This window comes from Anabrus simplex, chromosome 2 (genome assembly GCF_040414725.1).
Source record: "Anabrus simplex isolate iqAnaSimp1 chromosome 2, ASM4041472v1, whole genome shotgun sequence".
NCBI classification, from domain to species: Eukaryota; Metazoa; Arthropoda; class Insecta; order Orthoptera; family Tettigoniidae; genus Anabrus; species Anabrus simplex.
Window position 1 is genome coordinate 673,033,022 of NC_090266.1, and position 23,728 is coordinate 673,056,749.

Sequence of the window (23,728 nt, forward strand, 5' to 3'; positions counted from 1 at the left end):
GTAAAGTGCCTTTTCCAAAAACAAAAGTACCGAGCTCGATAGCTGCAGTCGCTTAAGTGCGGCCAGTATCCAGTAATCGGGAGATAGTGGGTTCGAGCCCCACTGTCGGCAGCCCTGAAGATGGTTTTCCGTGGTTTCCCATTTTCACACCAGGTAAATGCCGGGGCTATACCTTAATTAAGGCCACGGCCACTTCCAATTCCTAGACCTATCCTATCCCATCGTCACCATAAGACCTAGTTATGTCGGTGCGACGTAAAGCAAATTTAAAAAAAAGTACATGTTCCTGTAATTTTAAAGGACTTTCCAAATACCAAGTTTCATGTCTGTAACATGTTAAGTTTTTGACATATACTGTAGATATACTGGTACTCATTTTAAAAATTCACCCGCTTTTTCAATTCTTTTCACCCCCGTAAGTGGATTTTCCAAAAACAAAAATTACTTGTTTCTTTATTTTTACAGGGGATTCCAAAAACAGTTTTCACATCTGTAACATCTTCAGTTTTTGAGATATAAGTATCCTCATAAAAAGAATTCAACTTCATTTCTTTCCACCCCTCTCCCCCTTAAGTGGACTTTCCAAAAACAATAAATATGTGTTTCTTAATTTTTAAAGGAGATTCAAAATATCAACTGTCACGTCTGGAACATCTTCGGTTTCTGAGATATAAGTATCCTCATAAACAGAGTTCAACTTCGTTAGTTATTTTCACCGTCCCCCATTAATTCGATTTTCCAATAACAAAAAAATATGCATTTCTTTATTTTTAAAAAAGATTCGAAACACCAATTTTCCCGTCTGTAACATCTCCAGTTTTTTAGATATAAGTATCCTCGTACAAATAATTCAATTAATTTTTCAATTCTTTCGCCCTCTTAAGCAATTTTCCGAGAACAGAAGAATACGCATTTATTTACTTTTAAAGGAGATTCCAAATAACAATTTCATGTCTGTAATATCTTTCGTTTTTGAGATATAAGTACCCCTTAAAAAGAAAACTAATTTTTAAATTCATACACACACACCCACTTAAATGGATTATTCGAAAACAACAGAACGTGTTTCTTTACTTTGAAAGAAGATCCCAAATACAAATGTACGTATCTGTAACATCCTAAGTTTTTTTTTAAAATATAAGTATCCTCATGAAAATAATTCCAACCGGGCGAGTTGGCCATGCGCGTAGAGGCGCACGGCTGTGAGCTTGCATCCGGGAGATAGTAGGTTCGAATCCCACTATAGGCAGCTCTGAAAATGGTTTTCCGTGGTTTCCCATTTTCACACCAGGCAAATGCTGGGGCTGTACCTTAATGAAGGCCACGGCCGCTTCCTTCCAACTCCTAGGCCGTTCCTATCCCATCGTCGCAATAAGACCTATCTGTGTCGGTGCGACGTAAAGCCCCTAGCAAAAAAATAATAATAGTTCAACTCCTTTTTCACCTCCCACCCCCCATTGAGTCAATTACCCCCCCCCCCAATGTGTGTTTCTTTATATATAAAGTACATTTTAAATACCGATTTTCACATCTGGAACATTCAGTTTTTCAGATATAAGTACCACCATAAAAAATCAATTTCTCTCACTTCCTTTCACCCTCCCCCCTTTAAGTGAATTTTCTGGAAACAAAATAATGTTTTTCTTTACTTATAATGGAGCTTTCAAATATCAATTATCACGACAGTAACATATTCAGTTTTTGAGATATATGAATCCTCATAAAATGATTCATCTCCTTTTTCACCCCCCCCCCCCCCCCCGTTGATTTTCTCAAAAATGCATGTTTCTTTACTTCTAAAGGAGATTTTAAATACCAATTTTCACGTCTGTAACATCTTTAGTTTCTTTAGATATAAGCATCCTCATATAAATAAATTCTTCAATTCTTTCACCCACCCGCCCATTAAGAGTATTTTCCGAAAACGAAAAAATATAAGTTTCCTTATTTTTAAAGGAGATTCCACCCCCTTAAATGGATTTTCCAAGATATACACTGTCTTTGTTTTTAAAGGAGATTCCAAATACCGATTTTTACCTGTGTAAAATCTTCAGTTTTGGGATATCACTCTCCTAATAAAATGAATTCAATCCCCTTTTCAGTCCTTTTTACCCCCACCCCTAAGTGTTTTTTTGTAAACAAAAAGTACACATTTCTTTATTTTTAAAACAGATTTAAAATACCAATTTTTCACGTCTAACATGTCAAGTTTATGAGATGTTCTGTAGATATTCTCATTTTAAAAATTCACCGTCTTTTTCAGTTCCCCTTAAGTGGATCTCCAGAAAATAAATTACCTATGTGTATTTACTTCTACAGGAGATTCTGAATACCAGTTTACACGTCTGTAACAATTTACATTTTTGAGATACACTGTATTTTTAAAAATTCACCCACTTTGTTACTCTTGTTCACCCCCGATTACTGTAATTGGATTTCCCTAAAACAAAAAATGTGTGTTTCTTTATTTTTAAAGGAGATTCCAAATACCAATTTTCATGTCTGTAACATCTTCAGTTTTTTTAGATACAAGTATCTTCATATAAGGTATTCAACCCCCTTTTCCCCTTTTCGCAGTCCCCTTAAGGGGATTTTCCAAAAAACAAAAAAATACATATTTCTTTATTTTCAAAGGAGATTCTAAATACAAAACCCTCCTTTTATCCCCCTTAGCGACGGAATATCCAAAATTCCAGCATCTACATTAATATAAATGTATCACCAAAATTTCATTTCGTTCTGTCCAGTAAGTTTTGACTCTGTAATGATGAATCAGTCAGTCAATCAGGACATCTTATTATATATATATATAAAGCCTCGAGTAGACCCCATGCTGTTATTTGAAAGGTATAAGCCAATGAAGATTATAAATTTCATTTTTTGTCCATATTGAAGATCTACTTGTGATACAAAATTGTTATAATTTTATTATAGACCATCTATTCAATACATAACATGCTAATATGAAATTACATCCTTACTAAATTGTTAACATGGTACATGTTTCGCTCCTTTTAGTGAGCATCATCAGCCAATAAACATTTACTTAAGATTTAAATAAGATCTTGAACATATTCTATTTGAACTAAAATAGGCTTCACAACCATGAGTGACAATTCTTACAATATTTTACTGATCACGTGACAGTAAAAATTTATACCTTTAAGCTAAAACACAATTGTATATAATCTTGCTATTAATACTGTCTTTTAAACTTATGGACGAAACTCATCTGTTGACCCTCTTTTTGAAACCCTTGTTTGAGATCTGGCTAATTTGATTCAATGTATGTTGAATTGTTTAATTGTCCTTGAACCTTCATTGCATATTTAACAATTTTATGAAGTTATAGAAGACTATAGATTCCTGTATTTGTCACATTTCCAATATTATTGGAATAACACTAGGGCAATATGTATTGGCTAAAAATCCAAATGTTTGTCATTACGTCAGTCTTGTTACTCTTCAATGAACTCGTCGGGAACTTGAAAACATTCTAATATGAAGTAGAATTTGAATGAACACTGCAGATTTCGAATTGAGCTTGTTGATATATCTGTAATGAAAAATATGTATGGGACTTCAATATAAGTCTGTATATGCTTCTTAGTGAGAAAATTATCACTTACCCTACCTGTTGCTGCATAATTGTCTAGTGTTACTCACAACTTCGTAACAGGTACTTGTTGCTCCATTTGTGCTCCTTGTATTATACAAGTGAGTGTGAGTGAGCTTGTGTTTTGGCTGGGAGTGGGAAGGGGAAGCAAAGGTAGGGGGTGCATTGATAGGTAATGTAGATGGTGGAGGGGACTGCCTAGGGGTAGTAGGGGGAGGAGTTGAGTTTGTTTGCATCAATGAGATACTAACTTTTATCGGATTAAAATTATTATAGAATTTATTTATATCAGACTCAAGTATTTGTATTAATTTCAGTAACTGTTCTAAGAGGGGGTTCTTTAATACAATTTCATCATTCAAGTTCTTATTTTTGTTGTATTGCTAATCTAAGTGAATGTGTATGTTTTCCAACTCTGTCATAACTTTCCCTTTTCTACACTTTTTAAAATTCTTAAATACCTTTCAATAGTTGTGAAATGGTGTCCAGTTTCTTGCATGTGAGCGCTCATTACAGGATGTTTTTTGTGTTTCGCTGCATTGACGTGTTCAAGATATAAGAAAACTTTGGCCAGTTTGGCCAACATAAGAATAATTGCACTCTGTGCATGCAAGACTATAGATTCCTGATCCTTGATATTGATTGCTATTTATATTAACACTATTGTGATTGAAAAAAAGTATTTCTGTTTGTGTTTTGAAGGCGATATTAACATCTCGTTTCTTGACTTGCTGGAGTCCCATTCAAATATCTATGTTGTATGCCAACATTATGTCAGACGAGATATATAGCATACATATGGTACAATTAAATGGCTTTGGATTGCTGGAGTCCCATGAATGCCACATATTCCAAAAATTGTATAGCTGAGAGGTTAAAAATACTGTACAGTTCTTAGAGAACAAAGGGTCACTGAGGTTTTTTAACAACACCCACATCCACCCCATAACTGATATTTTCAAAAGACACTATCTACGAATAGTTTACAGAACCAGACGTAATAATGCTTCCATTTTACATAACACTAAATCTGTCAATGAAAACAACAAATACAACCATTCAGGAGTATACCGTGTAAAATGCAACGATTGTGAAGCCAGCTACATCGGGCGCACCGGCAGATGTTTTTCTATGTAGGATGCTAAAGGGTTTATTTTGTCACCTATTCAATACATTATAAATTTTTAAACATTCAGGAATTTATTACCATTTCCATTTGAGACATGTTTTGCCCTTCTTTGAGGGCATCATCAGTCATAGTACCACCTCAAGGCATAAATCAGGTACATGATTAGTAATAAAATTGTAAAAACTAAGACACAAACATTACATATTACAACGGAAAAAAGAAAAAACCGTTCAGTGATGATACAGAAAAACAATGTATGTTTATAGACACAGTAGTCGGCACCAATGCGTAAAGTCACAGGGTATTTTAGCATTGTCCAGCAGTGGTGTCCGAAGAATAATTGATGCTACTCTATTAGAAAATCATAGGAAATTATAAAGTTTATAAATATATTTACATGGAAGCAGTTTGGGAAGAAAGGATATAAAGTGTCTGGCGTCAATGTTCATAACACTAATTACTGCCGTTGGTTGAACAATCACAGTTTGACAGGGTAATTATACAGTAATTTTACACCATTCCATTGAGCAGTTAGGAAATTACAAGCTTATAATACATATTTACGGGAGACGCCAGACACTTTATACCCTTTCTCCCCAAACTGCTTCCATGTAAATATATTTATAAACTTTATCATTTCTTATGATTTTCTAATGGAGTAGCATCAAGTATTCTTCAGACCACCACTGCTGGACACTGCTAAAATACCCTGTGACTTTATGCATGGGTGCTAACTACTGTGTCTATAAACATATATTGTTTATCTGTATCATCACTGAAGATTTTTTTTTTCCATTGTACTGTAATATGTAATGTTTGTATCTTAGTTTTTACAATTTGATTACTAATCTGTTACCTGATTTATGCCTTGAGGTGGTACTATGACTGATGATGCCCTCAAAGAAGGGCGAAACATGACTCAAATGGAAATGGTAATAAATTCCTGAATGTTTAAAAATTTATAATGTATTGAATAGGTGACACAATAAACCCTGTAGCATCCTACATATAGTATCTTCAATACGGATTAACAATGATATTTATCACTTGCAGATGTTTTTCTATTCGCTACAACAAACATATCAATGCCACTAAATATATTCGCTTTTCATCCATAGGGCAACATGTTGAGGAACACAAGCATAAATTCACTAATATCGAGAATGATATGAAAATTTTAAATATGAACCCCACTGGCCCATTGCTCAATATAATGGAAGATTTTTACATCAATATGACCCAATACGCTAATCCCAACCTCAACTTAAATGAAGTCACAGATAAAACCAACATCTTAAACACAGCCATCCCATTCTAAAAGACACATATTTAAAAAGAATCAACAGACACAAACCCACACACAACCCAACAGACACACCCGACTCCACCCCACCCTCTCCACAGGCTGCTTCGCCCTCCCCACCACCTCTCAATCTGAACACTACGACAGCCACACGACGTACAACATGCAATAGTGTGCAGCATGCTCCCGACTATACTCAAGGACATATCCAGCCCACACGTAAGTACCACACACTCTATAGCACACAAACCATTTAGCAGCCACTCTCTATCAGTTATTCTTACTTCCTTTTCCTTTCTCAGATTTTTGAATTTACCTGAGTGTAAATGCAAGTATGAAGAGAGGAGCTCTATCACCCTTTCTTTCTTTCTTTAATTTCAATATGTCATACATAGCATGATATGCCTCAACAAGGATCCTGAAAAACTAGCACATATCAGCAACGACATAGACTAAAATGAACATAGTACCTGTTAAACAAGTTACAGAACCTCAATCTACTGAACGCAACGTTTCCCCGCAAAATTGCGGCCCAACAATGCACCTTGATTTTATCTATACAACTGTTGGACATAATGTTGGCATACTGCATAGACATTTGAACTTGACACCAAAACTTTGGTGACCCTTTGTTCTCTAAGAACTGTACCCTATTTTTAACATCTCAGCTATACAATTTTTGGAATATGTGATAGTCGTGAGACTCCAGCAAGCCAAAGCCATTTAACTGTGTATAGCTTTTATATATAATCCACCTCTGAGCTCCCCATTTGCGCAGAATGAACTTTTTGAGAATTTAGCGACAGAAATTAGACGAATGAGAAGTACGCATGATCAGGCAAGTATTATTATGGGCGATCTTAACGCAAGGTTACGGGACAAGAAGCCAGTTTACAGTCAACTTGAGGACAGGGTATTAGCAGTTAATAGAAATAGCCAGGATAAAGAATGTAACAGAAATGGAGAAAAACTACTTACTAGAATTATGCGCAGTAGAGGAGCTTTATATATTGAATGGATGGTGGTTCGGAGATGAGAGTGGAAAACTAACTTATATAGTAGAAAATGGGGGCAGTACAATTGACCTAGTTGTATGCTATAGGGATAGTTTGCAAATTATCAAAGAGATACACATTAGGGATTGGGCAGAGGCAAACCATATACCAGTACTTATAAAATTAATGATTCAAGATATAAGAGCACAAGAAATCGTTTACGATCGCGAAAAAGGAGAGGGAAATACCTAGGTATCGTTGGAGAGAAGAATTAGGGAATGAATTCAGAGAGTACTTCAATGGAGAAAATTTTGAGATTTGGAAAATAGGTATTGTAAAATTGATAGAAGAGAATAGAGTTGAAGAAGCCCTAACCAGGATAGAAAATTTAACAGGAATGGCAGGAAAATGTATGAGGCAAAATTTAAGTAAAATGCAGATAAAATGTGGATGGTATAATACAGAATGTGTAAAGAAAGAGTCACTAGTTATGAAGGCACTTAGGAGATATGGATGGTGGTCAAGTAGCTAGAAACAAATTTGGTAAAAAAAAAAGGAAAGAACACAGAATTGTTAAGAAAGACAAAGTCGGAATGACAACAAAAGATGGCTGCAGACATAAATAAAAAGTGTAAGGACAATGACAGTAGGAAAGTATGGGATAAAATAAATCAAATAACCAAGAAGAAGTCTGGTTCTGGGGGGACCAAAATAAGTCATAGTACATGGGTCCAGTATTTCGAGAAATTATTGAATAAAGAAGACAAATGGAGAGCTCATCATGAGGGGATTATTGTTTCAGGGGTTTGAGTGTCACTCTGCCTGAATTAGATGTGGCTATTTCGACTCAGGAAATAAGGAACCTGTTACAACGAGCCAAAAAGGGAAAATCAGGACTATTTCGGGTATCACATATTAATTCTGGAAAGAGGTGGGAGAGCGAAACGGCATGTTGGAAATTTTGAGAAGGATATTCAATACAATCTTCGAGAAAGGAGTATTTCCGAAAGCTTGGAAATGGGATAATATGCCCTATATACAAAAATAAAGAGGAGAGATTAAATCCAGGAAACTATAGGGGAGTTACCTTATTAGATACATTGGGGAAAGTATATACAGGTATACTAACAAATAGACTAAGGAACTGGGCAGAGACATATTCAATCCTGTCGAAATTTCAAAGTGGTTTCAGAAGATATGAACTCTCAAAAAAAATTACGCTGTTATCCCTAAGGTAACTTATAATCGCTATTAACAGATCAGATATTCATAAATCAATGTTTAAATTACAAAGAGTTATATTTATCTTTGTGTCACCCCAACAAAATACGATAATATACTTATTAACAATACCACTAAACAAAAACCATAAATGAACAAGAAACATTGGAATTTTTACTAAAAAGGCCAAAATAAAAACCAAATAAAATATAACATTAAATAAACTTACATTTATCAGCAATCTTAAATCCAAATTACCATAAATTCTACAAACATTAAATAATCCTACACCTGATAATGTTTTTATTGTGAGAACTCTTATTGACAAATATGTAAAGAGAAAAGGTGGTAAGCTCTATATTACATCAATAGATTTAGAAAAAGCATTCGATACTGTGAGCAGGGGGGCAGTCGTTACTAGATTGAGACAAGTAGGAGTGTCATGTAAAACGATAAGGGCTATAGAAAAGATATATGCTGAAGTAAAGTGTACTGTGAGAGCAAAAGAAGGAGTAGTAGTAGTAGGACAGATTATCTCTAAAATGGGTCTGAAACAGGGGTGTAAATTGTCACCGATTTTATTTCTATTGTTCATTAACGATATACTAGAATTTGAAGTTGAGGAAAGATTTGCACTGCCATGTTTAGAAAATCAGGATATTCCTGGGCTTGTCTTTGCTGATGACATACTCCTGTTCACACTAACGCCAGTTGCAATGCAAAAAAGTATTGATGGTATCAAGAAGTACTGTAAAGAATGGAATATAAAAATTAACGCACAGAAAACTAGAGTAATGGTGTGCAAAAAAGGGAACAAATTAGCAAAAAAGGAAAAATGGTATCTTGAAGGAGTAAATCTGGAAGTAGTTAACAAGTTAGAATATTTAGGAATTATCATATCAGGAAATGGAAATTGGTCTGAACATGTCAAGAGAGCAAAAATGATTGGTGCAGCAGCCCTAGCTAGTATAAGAATATTAGATAACAGGATGCCTAATATTGATTTTAGGGTACAAAGAAATGTATTCAATGCTGTGATTAAATCTAAAACGTTATACGGTGCAGAAGTATGGGGCACAGAAAAGGAAATAGTAATGCTCGATTCAGTCACTAGTAGATTTATCAAAATAATTACAGGCTTACCAATATGTACAGCGAATAGTGGAGCAAGATTACTGTGTACAGACATTAATATAAAAGTGGATATAATTAAGAGACTAATAAAATATTGGTTTAGGTTAAAACCGGGAGGAGGGGGAGAAATTCTAGAAATAGCTTACCGACACCAAATGAGGTACCAGGATGGGTACTGGGCGGGCAACTTAAAGAAAATACTAGAAGGAATTGGGATGGGGAACTATTGGGACAATGATTTAGAAGAAAGAAAAGTCTGTAGGTAAGTGGCACAGAGGGTAGCAGATAGAAAAATAAAAAGGCTAAGAGCTGAGGGTAATAACAGGAGAACTCTGGAGGAATTCATGAATATAATTATATCCAGGTATGAAAATAATACATGATAAATTAACCAAAAGAGAATACAGGGGAATGATATGGTGGCTGAGGGGAGTTTATAAAAATAAGGTATTTACAGAAATTGCAAATACACGTTTATTGTATGAGAAGGAGTTAGAAAATGCACATTTCTTGAGACAGCGTGAAAGTACAAGAGCATTACGGGTAAAATATTTGGAAGCGGAAGAGATAAATAAAATGGGAAGAGAATCTGACTCTTGTCAAATTAATAAACAGGGAATGGAGAAGGCCAGGGAAACTATCAAAACTATTGACAATTGTAAAAAGCTTGTGGGAGAAAAAAATGAAAGTGGTGAATGAGGGAAGGGGCACATGCTGATGAAGGTGCAAAAAAAATGAAAGTGGTAAAAGAGGGAATGGTACATGCTGCTGAAGAAAATGAAGCAGCGAAATCAGCACGAGTACACATGGTTAAAAGGATACTATGGGACACTTAAACTACACATACAAGAATGCATGCTAATATTTCAGGATGAACCTAGTCTCGGCTCTCCTACCTCGGACAACCAAAGTTGGAAGAGGGAGACTCCAAATCAATCAGTTACCCGTACATTAAATAAGCAGTTTAAAATTGATTATAGTGAGTAGAAGAAAACATACAGAAAGTATTTATCTCTGAAGTATCATCTCTGTATGGGCTAATAATAACGAAGTTTTGTAACCATGTATGTACATAAAACAACTTTGATACACAGTCACTAATAAGTAAGGGCGACAATAATTATAATTTTAGTATTATGTTTCGTTTTTATAGTTGTTCAGTTTTGTTCCTTTGCTCCTTACGTATTGTATATTTTCTAATTAGTAGATTCAGTTCATTGATACGTAAGCCGCACTGTATTCCTTCTAATGAGGTTGTTTGTTGTTTGCCTTTTTTTTTTGTTTTGTTTTGTTTCCTTTTGCCTTTGGTTTTTGTTAGTTTTGGCTGCTGACGTACAGTAGAGCTGGAAGAGGGTGAGATAGGCCTGACCTATCTCAAGCTAAAGTGTTGATTCGGTACTTCTGTACGCGTAGAGTAAGGTAGCGAATAGTGTTAGGTTAGAGGAAGTAAGTTGTCAATGAGACAGCGAAAGATGAGCCGAGTTATGGAATCCGTCTTGGCAGAAGAATACAGACTTCAACCTACATGTAGAAGTGGGCAATCCGCACACATGCGGGCTGTTACATGAAGGAGTGGTGAGGAAATAACATTGACAGCTTAAGGGGTCTATGAGGTATCAGTTTCTGAGCCTCACGAGACATGTCTGGTCGTGACATCCCAGGGAAGGGTGGTAGCAGTTTCTCACCAGGGGTCATGTCATGGCCAGACAGATTTAGGATAGAATTAGTATATATTTAATGTAGTAAAGTAGTTAGTTTAGTTATAAGTAGAGGTAGCGTGTTGCATGTGGAGCTGGCTATCTGCCCATGTGCAAGATGCTACATAGTAGATTTAGAGGTAATTAAGCAGTAAGTAGTTAGTGCTTAGCTAATAAATAGTCTGTAAGTGTTTATTTTTTGAATTGCATATTTGGAACATTGTAACTTGGCGAAAGCCTGTTATGTTCAATTCAATAAAAATACATTTCTATTTACATTTACATTTAATTGTACCATATGTAGGCTATATATCTCGTTTGACATAATGCTGGCATACAACATAGACATTTGAATGGGACTCCAGCAAGTCAAATATTAGAATAAGGCATTCTTGTTTAATTTTTAGTAATGTTTTATGTATAATCGCTATTAAGCAGGTTCATCAACAGCTAATGATGACCTCTTTACAGGTCGAAACTGGTACTGTTTCTCAATGTAAATAATTCTAAACACTTTGTAAAATAAAGTATTGATTAAGTGGAAAACTCATCCTTCATACTTGTGTGCTCAAATTATCAATAACTATGAAGCTGATAGATTATAGCAATGTAAATGTTGACAACCCTTCATATCATCATGATGAAGTCCCAGGGGATGATGGTTAGACTGAATTTTCAATGATTTCAAGGAGATTGGTGAAGACTTAAACAAGACCATAGGGCTAGTTGAAAACAGATGAGTATAGAGGAATTCAATGCAATTCAGTCAGTGTCCTGTATACTGTACATCGAAAACCATTACAGTCTTTAATGAAAATTAATACATGATCATCTACACAAAATTTACTAATCATAAGTACTTACAATTTAGTAAGAAAGGTCAAATTTCTTAAAATTATTGTAGCATCATCTTTCAACTTATTAGCACTGAGCTCCCTGAAAAAGAGAAAATACATAAGGATTAATGTAGTTACCTATCATATCTTCATACTAAGTGCAAGAAATATGATGGTTAAGTAACAGGTTTCTTTTTATTTTATTTTGTTAATCCAGGATGCCTGAACTGAAGATGATATATTAAGATAATAAGAGAAATAAATATCAAATCTCAACTTTCAAGAACAAATATTTTAGCAGCAAGTAAAACCAATTTATACGAACCTTTCCTCCATTAAAAAAAAACCCCTAGTTTAAACATTGTATTTCTATAAAAATAAATGTTTCTGTACAGGAACAATTCTTGTCTGGCACATCGGCACGGACCCAGTCTTACGGGGTATAACGTGGAACTCATGCCCAGGGTTACGGGTGAAGACCTTAACAGCATCTTAGGCAGAGACGGAGACCTTCGAAATGGCAAAGATTATGGATGAGGCAACCCATCCTCTCTGGAGAAAATTAGAAGAGGAAACCACTGCCTTGTAGAGAAGAGGAATCTTCAACTGCTAAGGGAGTAAGTCCCAAGAGAAAATCCTCAGATGCATTAGGCTTAGCAGGTCAGCAGATGAGTAAATTTGTGCTTGCTTTCAACTATAATACAAGCCTTGGATTTAAGTTTAAAAAATGGAAATGGAATTGACAAGTCTCTGGCTACAGTTGCACAGTATGATGGTAATGCTGATGTTCGTGCAAGTGTTAGATCAGAGAACAAAACACGATTTGGAACAATAAATATTTTAATAATGAACGGGAAGGAAAATGAATTGACTGACCTAATGGAGAGACAAAAACTCAACATCCTGGGATTAACTGAAGTAAACTGGAAAGGGAAAGGAATGAAGAAACTAAGAAAGGGGTACACCTTGTACTGGATGGGTAACAGTAAAGAAAAAAGAAATGGAGAGGGATTTATAGTGAATCAGAATGTTGAACCAATAGCTAAAGTTGAGTACGTAAATGAAAGAATTATAATAATGCACATATATATAAACAAGGAACTACTGAAGATAATACGGGTGTGTGCTTCATGGACAGGATGTAGCATGGAAGAAAAATATGATTTCCTCAATGAACTAGAAACACACATTGTTGGAGATGGGATCATGATAATGGGAGATCTGAACTCATGTAGGAAATGATAGAATGGGATATGAGAACGTTCTGGGCCCACATGGGCATGGGGACAGATATGAAGATGGAGAGAAACTATTTTTTTTTGTTGCTATTTTGCTTTATGTCGCACTGACACAGATAGGTCTTATAACGATGATGGGACAGGGAAGGCCTAGGAGTGGCAAGGAAGCGGCCGTGGTCTTAAGGTACAGCCCCAGCATTTGCCTGGTGTGAAAGTGGGAAACCCTGGAAAACCAACTTCAGGGCTGCCGACAGTGGGATTTGAACCCACTATCTCCGAGATGCAAGCTCACAGCTGCGCGACTCTAACCGCACGGAGAGAAACTGTTGGACTTTTGTATCAGAAATAACCTGATAAAGAAAACACATGGTGTATGAACAGCAATAGCCATTAGATCAGCAGATATAGTTGGGATGGACAGTACAGAATACTCATTGATTTTATAACAGACCAATAATGGGGAAGATACGTCACAAATACGAAGATAATCCCCAGTGAAAGTAACGAAAGTGATCATAGATTATTAATTGTGGAATTAAAACTGAGTAAAAATCCCTAAAATTGTACTGAAGAAGAAACCAATGATCAGGAAATCAGGAATTGGAGGAGGATAAAAAAGTTGCATTCCAAAATTGGATAAAAAGGAAGTTGACTAACACAGAAATACGACGTGGAGAAGAAGAGTAGGACAATTTAAGACAGACATTTGTGGAAGCAGCAACTGAGGTATGCGGGAAAACAAAAGCAAAGGTTAAGTGAAAGGAGACACGGTGATGGACAGACAAAATAATAAAAAGAGAAAAAAAGGAACAAGGTGAAGAAAGAATAGGGAAAAGCAAAAAACGTATCAGAGGGATGAGACTAACATTAAAAGGTTACATGTGGAATACAAAAGACTGAAACTTAAAGTAAAGAGGAGTATCAAGGAAGAAAAGGAGAAATGTTGGGGAGAGTTTACCCACAAAATTGAGCAAGATAGTCGAGGAGATGAGAAACTATTATACAGAGTAATAATGTCAAAAAGAATACATCATGAAAAAATAAAGGCATTAGAGAGAGAAGAGAGATCCATAGTACATGACGAACAGGGTCTTCAAAAGATGATGGCAAAGTATTTTGAAAAACTTTATAATGAGGATGACTGCTTAGAGAAAGAAGGAGATAAGAAAATGGAGATAATAGACTGAGAAAAAGAAGATAACCCGATAACATGGTTGGAACTTGAAAGGGCAGTGAAAGCAATGACAAAGGTAAACCTAGTGGAAGAGACTAATTCAATACTGATATGATTAAGGCAGCAGGATAGACAAAAGACTGAGGGATATAACAGAAACACAGTTAGAGGAAGAACAATATGGCTATAGACCGAATAGATCAGCAGACTTTATATTTACAGTGCAAACAATAATGAAAAAGCATCTGGAAAGGAACAAGGAAATCATCTTCATATTTTTGGATTTGGAAAAAGCTTATGAGACAGTTAAGAGAAAACATGTATGGGAATGCCTACTGAAAAGGAATGTACGAAAAAGATTAATTTTCAAGATAAAAATGTTTCATGAGAGTAAAAGCAGTGTACAAGTGGAGAGTGGTGACACTGAAACATTTTATACAAAAATGGTCTCAAGCAAGGAAGTGCACTGTCGCCATTATTCTTTATTATATTGATGGTTGAAATCATAAAACGTGTAAAACAGAGTATTGGTAGTGATGAAGTGAATGCTTTGGTATTTGCAGATGATGTGATTTGGGGAAAGGGAGAAAAGGAAGTACAAAAGAGATTGGACATTTGGAATGAAAATCTGAAGGAATCTGGAATGGTAATTAGTAAAAAGAAAACCGTAGACATGCGCTGTGGAAAAGAGAAAAAGAGAAGCCAAGTAAACATAGATGGAGAACGGTTAGGGAGTGTAGAACAGTTTACATATCTGCGTAGCATTATTAATGGAAGTAATGAAATCAACCCTGAAATTAATAACAGACTAAGTAAAGGTAAAACATTTTATCATCAAGTCTGAGAGTTTTTCTGGGATGAGAAAGTACCCAAGAGAACAAAATTAACATTATATAAACAGTAGGCTATTTCATACCAACTGTAACATATGGACTAGAAATGCTGGTAACTAATAAGAGACAAGATAGTAAGATCCAAGCAATAGAAATGATTATTTTTAAGAACATCGGTTAAAAAGGCAAGAAGAGATAGAATTCAAAATATTAAAATCAGAGAAGAGCTAAATATAGAACCATTAGTACAGAACATACAGAAAGCAAGGCTGAGATGGTTCGGACATCTAAAAAGAATGGGAAAGGAACGGGTAGCAAGAAGGGAATTGGAAAGAGAAGTTAAGGGAAAGAGACCAGTTGGAAGACCGAGAAGAAGGTGGATGGACCAGATTTGGAAGGTCATTAGAGAAGCTGGATTGGTTGTGGCAGAAGTAATGGAGCAGGAAAAGTGGAAGAGTGGAGGAGGCTTGTTAACCACACCAGGGTGATTGTAGTGGGACACTGATGATGATGATGATGGTGACACGAATAATACAATAATGTTAACATCATCTGGAATGCTGATGTTCAACACACAGCGATGGCACTTTTATGGAATTAAACAGACTTCACAAGGGATATTATCTAGGAATCACACTTTTTTTGTTTATGTTATAATGCAAATAATTTCTCAGTTTTGACTTAGTTAATTTATAACTGTTAGGTTCTTCAGTCTGTAAAAACTAATTCAATATAACATAACTTTAGAAAATACCTGAGAAGAAAATGTTTATTAACAGACTGTACATTAATTAAAAAGAGACTGACATGTTCCGATCTTGAAAGAACGTCACTCGATTCTATCAAATCCAACTTTTAAATTATCTAAATTTTATGAATTGATGAATATAATTAACAAATGTAAAAACATTTATGTTGAAATTCTGTTTATACAATACTTTGAAGCACCAATTCTTTTCAAATTACGGGTATTCTTTTTTGATGACCCTATGGTTGAATGTTAGAACTTATCTTGAACAGAATTTAAGATATAGTAAATATTTTTACATTACTTAATAATATTCATCAATTCAAAACTTTCTTAAATTAAGAAGTGTGATTTGACAGAATCTGATGATATTTCAAGAATGTAATATGTCATTCTGTTTTTAATTAATGGTATCTACTTCAGGCATAATCTGTTAATATACGTTTTCTTTTCCAGATATTTTCAAATCCAATCAAAATCACTTTATTTGCAAATGATCTGTCTATCTAAGTGGCAAATGATATACAAAAATAATCATCAATAGGGATCGGAAATTCATGCATTTGCATGTTTTTTTTAGGGTTAAAAATGTATGCTTATACATTATGTGCACAAATTATGGAATTTTCAGTTATATGAACATACTCTTATGGTGCATATAACTGCATATTTTCATGATTTTGATAAGTACATCATATTTTAATATTTTAGCGTGTATATGGCATATTTTAATCAGTTTAATGGTTTTTACAGTATTTTTTTAATCAGCTTTCTTCATCTGGTTGATGTTGGCAGTAATGTCGCACATGATGACACAACTTGTCATGTGGTGAGGAGTTATGATGTCATGCAGTGAATCCACTGTTTCATCATCTACCCTCACGTTTTGTGCTTACCTGTTGATTGGCTGTCCATTGAGTCGTGTAACGGTGTTGTGAACTGGTTGTGACCAAACTATGTTTTGCGTATAAAGTGTCTGTTAAAAAGGTTTTTAAATGCCAAAAATAAGAGCAACTTTGAGATGTAGATTAACAAATTTACAGAAGGAATTTTCAGGTGACTTAATATCTACAGATAATAGGGTACTGTTCTGTGGAGCGTGTGAGAAAACTATAGGGAGTGAGAAAAGATTTCAAATAGTTGAACACATAAACACAGCAAAACATAAGGAGAATTTAACTAGCAAACTCGCAAATAAAGAGCCTGTACAAAAGCAAGTATTAGAGTGTTTAGGAAGTAGGATTAGCGAATTTTCTTACGACTTGTGTCAAGCATTTTTAGCTGCTGATATGCCCTTGTATAAAATTAATAACCCCACATTAAAACATTTTCTTGCCAAATACACTCGACAACATGTGCCTGAAGCAAGTACAACGTTGTTACAATAACGTATTGTCAAATTTACAAATTGAATTAGCGGATCAGTTTGTGTGGTTGTCCATTGATGAAACCACCAATTCTGAGGGCCGATTTATTGCAAATGTAATTGTGGGCGCCTTAAATTAGGAACAAAAGACAATACCCTACTTTCTTAATGTGTGTGATGGACTCATTGAAATGCTTATGGCCATCTGGAATCAAATACGACCGGCTACTTTTATTTCTTACCGATGCAGGTACTTATATGGTAAAAAAGGGGCAAACACTGAAAGGCATTTTTCTTAACTTAATTAATATAACTTGTTTGGCACATGCACTTAATCGCACTGCTGAGACAATACAATTATTTCCCATTGGTAGATTGATTTGTGGCCTGTTCAAAGAAAATTTTTGTTAAATCTCCTTCAAGAGTCAAGTTGTTTAGATCAACAGCACCTAATATCCCACTTCCTCCTGCACCAGTGTTAACACGATGGGGAACATGGCTAGATGCAGCTTTGTATTGTGCTCAGCACATAGATGTATTCAAGGAGGTTGTTAATTCATTGGACTTGAATGAAGCTGCATCAATACAAACAGTGCAAAATATTCTGGCAGACATTGAGTAAGAAGAGAATCTTGTTTCCATAAATGCCAGTTTTTCTTTTTTGCCAACCGCCATAACGTCACTGGAAGCAGTAGGATCTCCCTTAAAGAAAATACTGTTTTTGAAAAAACAATATCCAATCTAAATTCGGTTCCTGGTAGTATAGGACCAAAAGTGAAAGAAAAAATAAATTATTTAACTTCAAAAAATCCTGGTTATAAACAGTTGTGTGACATTCGAGACATCGAAATAATAACAATAAGTTAATAAATTAACTTGTCCACCTAACCAATACAATAAACCTTGTCTTTGTTGAATTACACTGACATGTTAATTAAAATGGTACATGTTTCGCCTTACATACAGGCACCATCAGCCATGGGTTTAACCTTGAAATAAAATCAGGCACCTGATTTACATATAAATAAGATAAAACTGATTTATAAAAAGCCTTGAAGAGACTTGAAAGAAAATTAACCTATAGTAAAAGACTAGTACAATATTGGTTTTAAAGGCAATGCTATGAGCGAGAAGTTTATAATTGGGGAAAGTATTTACAATAGTAACATTGAAAGACTATTAATATGAGTAAAATGAATAAAATGATAGTTTGTTATAGACTAGTGTTAAAATTGCTGTAAAATGATGATCGACTAGCGGTTGGAACTAGATAATAATGAGAATGACTATCGGAATCGTATTTTTAAAACATAACGTTGAATAAAATAAAGTTGAGAGATGGTCAAGTGACCTGTGATAATTTGTTTACGTAAGTTAAAAGTCAATAGCATATGGTGATGTTGTGGTTCACTTTGATGCAGAAGTATGAGGTTGTTGAAGGTTAATATATGATGATTATATTGGACCTCTATGGACCATCTCATTTGATATGATGTTATAACGTTATTGAGAATATGGGTTTGTTGACAAGCTGGTCGAAAAGGCAATGTGACAGTAGAATGTAGCTAACGTGTTGAATGTTGGATCAGAAGTAAAATCATTTGACGGTGGTGAGGGTAACTTGTTATGTCATGAGCTAAAAGTTATTGATGACTGTCGAGTTCTTATGACTATGACTTATGACTAAGTGTTTGTTTACTTCTTTTAACATGCCAAATATGGCTATAACGCCTCTCTAAAAATGAACCAGACTGCTTAACAGATAAATTTACGATAGATCAAAAGCTGATAATTAAATTTTACTACAAAATATATAGTACAAAAATGGAATTTTACTTTAACATGTCAATCTTTTTAATTATAATTACTAAGGTGTACACCTTACTGTATAAACGACTTCCATTGTATTAATCAGCCTATATGTGTAAATATTATTTTAGTTTTAACATGTGTATTTTCTATATTACAATATTACTATAAGAGTCATGATCAATATATTTTATTGTCTTTGTATAATTTGTCCTAGGCTGATGATGACACACAGTTTTATCATAGTCTATTAGCTTCGTCTCCGTATTGATTGCTACTACAACATAAAGATAATTGAGAAGTCTCCACCTTATCAATACATTAATTTATTTACTTTAAAGTCAGTACCGATTTCGATCCCTATGGGATCATCCTCAGCTGACACACAAAGAAATAGTTACAAAAACATCACATATGAAAGATTACACCTTGTAAAACTAGTCCAATTAAATCAGACGTTAAAAGTTGTTTTTTAAAATATTGGTGAGTATATCTTTGGTTAAAAGCACCTGCTGTGTGAGGCACATGACAACACTATGTCTAGACTATTATACATTAAATGGATTTTACATTTGTTTACATTAGTGTTTAGGATATTACACTTAATATAATTGATCCATTTGATTCAAACATTCAAAATTGCTTATTAAAATGATAAATATGTCTATCTTTGGCTTAAAAAGTACATTGTTGTTAAGGCATATCATCACACTGTGCCTATATTATTGAACATGGAATGAAGTTTGCACTTATACACACTAGTAATTGTAAATTTGTTGTAATGTCTTGAAAATATTTATTTGAGGCTTATCACTTCATTGTATCTGATCTATGAAATGTCAATAGGATTATTTACACTTTTTGCATTGATATTTAGGATATTTCACTTTTGTGTAACTAGTCCAATTGGAACAAACATGAAATACTTATTGAAATGGAACTTTTTTGGCTAAAAAATGCTTGTTAAATGACATGTGTTACCTCATGCATCTATTTTGTTGTGCATAAAATGAGGTTTACATTTGTTAACATTAGTACTATAAGATTTTTATCGTCTATAGTATATACATGAAAATTTCTTGATCTGACATGGCAAGCCGGTTAAAAGTAGATAAAATAGTAAACTAATGGAATAGGTCCAGTTTCTATTCATATAGTTTGATGATGATGATGCTTGTTGTTTAAAGGGGCCTAACATCGAGGTCATCGGCCCCTAATGGTACGAAATGAAAGAACAAAAATGTCAAATTCATCCACTGACCAAAACAAATAATAATGTCGTCATGAAGAATGAATGGATGGACATGAACCTAACAAAAAAGAAAAAAAAAAGAAAAAAAAGAAACAAACAACCAAAATACAGTGGATCAGACTCATACAAAGATCATACATAATTGATTACTGACCAAGGGACCACTCATAAAGCACGATGATGCTTGATGTCGAAAGGGGTGCAAAATCCATGTCTAAGGCCCCACAGAATCGTACATGTCGCGAGTAAAGTAGAACCATGGTATTGGCATGTTGGGGTACTAATCAAAAGTAGCGAAACTCACGGTGTTCCACACAAGACGGTACTACTCACAAGTATTGTATTTCGTACAGGTAACGCAGACCTATGGTGTTTCTCACACAATGGCGCCACTCATAGCCAACGCAAACCAATGAGTTTCCTCACCTAGGTGTACTAGGCACGGATGCCGGTCCCACGGGCCCCGTGGTGTTCCTCACAGAGTGGATACTAATCAAAGGCAACGCAGACCCACGGTGTCGCTCATATAGTGGTACAACTCACAGGCTACGCCCAGACCCGCGGTGGTGCTCACATGGGTACGACGCACGAGTACTGGAAACCCCCAGGCCAAGCTCATGACTACTACTAAACACAAACCCATTTCGTACCGAACATAGTGGTACAACTCGCAAGTACAGGCAACCCATGGTGTTCCCCGCGTGATGGTACAAATCAAAAGTAGTTTCATGGTTCTAATTCAATCATCCCTTGGTCGCCCCTTTTAGTCACCTCTCACGACAGGCAGGGGATACCGTGGGTGTATTATTCGTCAGCCTCCCCCACCCACAGGGGGTGTGTGTTTGGTCCGCGAGAGGTATTTTATTTGCCTCAAGTCCGCCGGCAAGCCGGTTAGGAACCCCTATCCGCCACCTGGGACGCGCCACGTGAGAGTATCACCTCTCCCCCTGCTACGCTTGCGTAGCAGGTTCGTGGATTCATATAGTTTGTTTTTACCACTTTGCACTAGTAAATTGGTAAGTGAATGGCATATGTATGCTAAATTAAACTTTATATTGTTTTTCCATTTATTACAATTTTCATAAATTGTTGCTAGTAATAAAGTTATCTTGGTCTATAGATATCGTTGAGAAAAGTTGCGTGTGTCGTTGCTGAGTTAAATGGTGACTATTATGAGTTGAATTTCGTTAGAAGTGCCGTGCATCTTGATGAAATTTGAATTATGTAGTTGTTAGCCAATACACGTTTATTGTGATGATAGCGTGGAGGCTATTTCTTTGTGTGTCAACTGAGGATGATCCCATAGGGATCGAAACCGGTACTGACTGAATTTACTACTTTAAAATAAATAAATTAATGTATTGATAAGGTGGAGACTTCTCAATTATCTAATATTGTTTGTAACAACAGACATACAGTATTGTCGAAACCAGTACCAAAAGTTTAAAAACTTGGTGATTTAACAGAAATGTACAAATTTTCACATAATATATAGTACTGAAAAGGGTGGATCTTATTATTTTCTTTGTACATTGTGAATCTTGATTCAATACGGAACCCGAAGAATGAAATTCGTAACGTTAAATGGTTTGTTGACCCATTGCAGGCTGCACAAAGCATAGCAGGCACGCAAAGGAACGAAATATACACTTCCATGTATTCCCTAAAGCCAATGACCTAAATCAATGGTGGCAGTAAGAAGTAATCAAGACATTATTGAAAGCTATCTTTCTCAGCTTTGAGGATTCAGAAGATTTTATGACCATCCTCTTCCGACAGCTGTGACGCAAAGGGTGAAATCATTGCTTCTCAGCCTCAATGCTTCCGAGGCGATAAGAAATTCCAACTGTTCTCCGGAAGATTATGAAATATTATGTCCAAGTATGTTTTATGCTACTGATGAAGTCAATCAAAACTCTGATATCTTGTGCCAGTCTAAGACCAGCATTAAGCCCACAACATTCGATTCTTTATCGGAGGATGAGCAAGGGTTCGTTAAAGCCCTTGAAGAGCTAGTGGAACAGCTCAAGGACAGTCGTGAAACCAAGGATCGTGATGAGCTGCTTGCAGACTTCACTGGTTATATAGCTTTTAGGGTAAAGAAGAACCTTGATATAGAAAGCGATTATGGAGAGAAAACAGGTCAACCTACAAGGGGTGAAAATTAGATTTCAAAGATGTCTAGAGACAGTTTGATGCAGCCTACAGAGAGATGGTACACCACGGTAGTGCAAATGGAAAAATAGTTCAAATTTTACCACAGGAAAGAACTGAAAGAAGGTTCTAACAACATCACAAACCTTACGGATATCCTGAAGAAGAAATTCCCCGAAATTTATCAGTCTGCAAGTTGCTAGGTGAGAAGCCGTTATTTTATTTGAATGAATGCTTTAAACAAAAGAAAGATATTCAAGAGACCAGGTTTCAGTTAATACAATACCGATAAAAAAAGAAGAAAAGCAAATAAATTTCACCAATGCTATAAGTGTGTTTAATACTTTTCTTTTTAAATCAGCATTATTCTTTGTATATAACACACCTGTTAATTTTTTATGAAAGGCAGTTTATTATGTTGTATATGAAATCAGTGTTAAGAATGTTAATATACAGGCTCATTAATTTATATAGCTTATCTAATATTAACGTGGAATTTGTCAGTTTCTGGCACTTAGATAAGAACATTTACTGTACTGTTTGTGTTGTGGACAGTTATAGTTTCCTAACATTTGCTGTTTGTGTTGTTGACAGTGTATATAGTTTCCTAATATTGTTTGTAACAACAGACATACTTCTTGCAGCCATCAAGCTTTCATGTTTGTGTCTGTAACAATTAGAGCCCCCTTGTTATTGTTGTCATAGGTGTTGAGAACATGAACATATGGAATGGCCATTCCACTGTAATCACAGTCTTAGCATTGCTACAACTTTTTATAGAGATCGAAATACTTCAGTAATGCTGCTTGATTCACACTGTATTTGATCTATTATTACTCTAATGTAATAGTGAAACGGTATGCCTTTTCTGAGGTGATGTTAAAATATCAATGAAGTTCTCTTATGTCTAACTTGTGGCTAAACCAGAATAGCTCACAGCGGTGCATTACCTCAAACAGAAGACAAGGCGCTAAGGGTTCTCTATGACGTCACTAGACGGCCAAGCGGGATGGGGAGACCTGCGCGTGATCCCTACCTCTTACTCTAACTACCTTGGTATGGAAACTGCATAGGCCTATGCCAAAATCAAAGACATTTGCTCTCTGAATTTGGCATTTGGGAATGACTTTGAAGTTTTTGCATAAAATTGAGTTTAACACTTGTCCTGTCCAATGAGATTTGCAAAACATTTTCAAAAAGTAGACAGAATCCATGAATAAGAT

The 23,728-nt window shown here is 35.2% G+C and overlaps 1 protein-coding gene across 2 annotated transcripts in view; it reads right to left on the reverse strand.

Moving 5' to 3' along the window:
- Positions 1 to 23,728, reverse strand: part of LOC136864354 (leucine-rich repeats and immunoglobulin-like domains protein 3) — a 238,509-nt gene that overhangs the window by 189,767 nt on the left and 25,014 nt on the right. For both annotated transcript variants that reach the window (XM_067141239.2, XM_067141237.2), the window contains exon 3: positions 11,960 to 12,031. In XM_067141239.2, the coding sequence (XP_066997340.2) occupies positions 11,960 to 12,031 (72 nt within the window). The remainder of the gene's footprint in view (positions 1 to 11,959; positions 12,032 to 23,728) is intronic.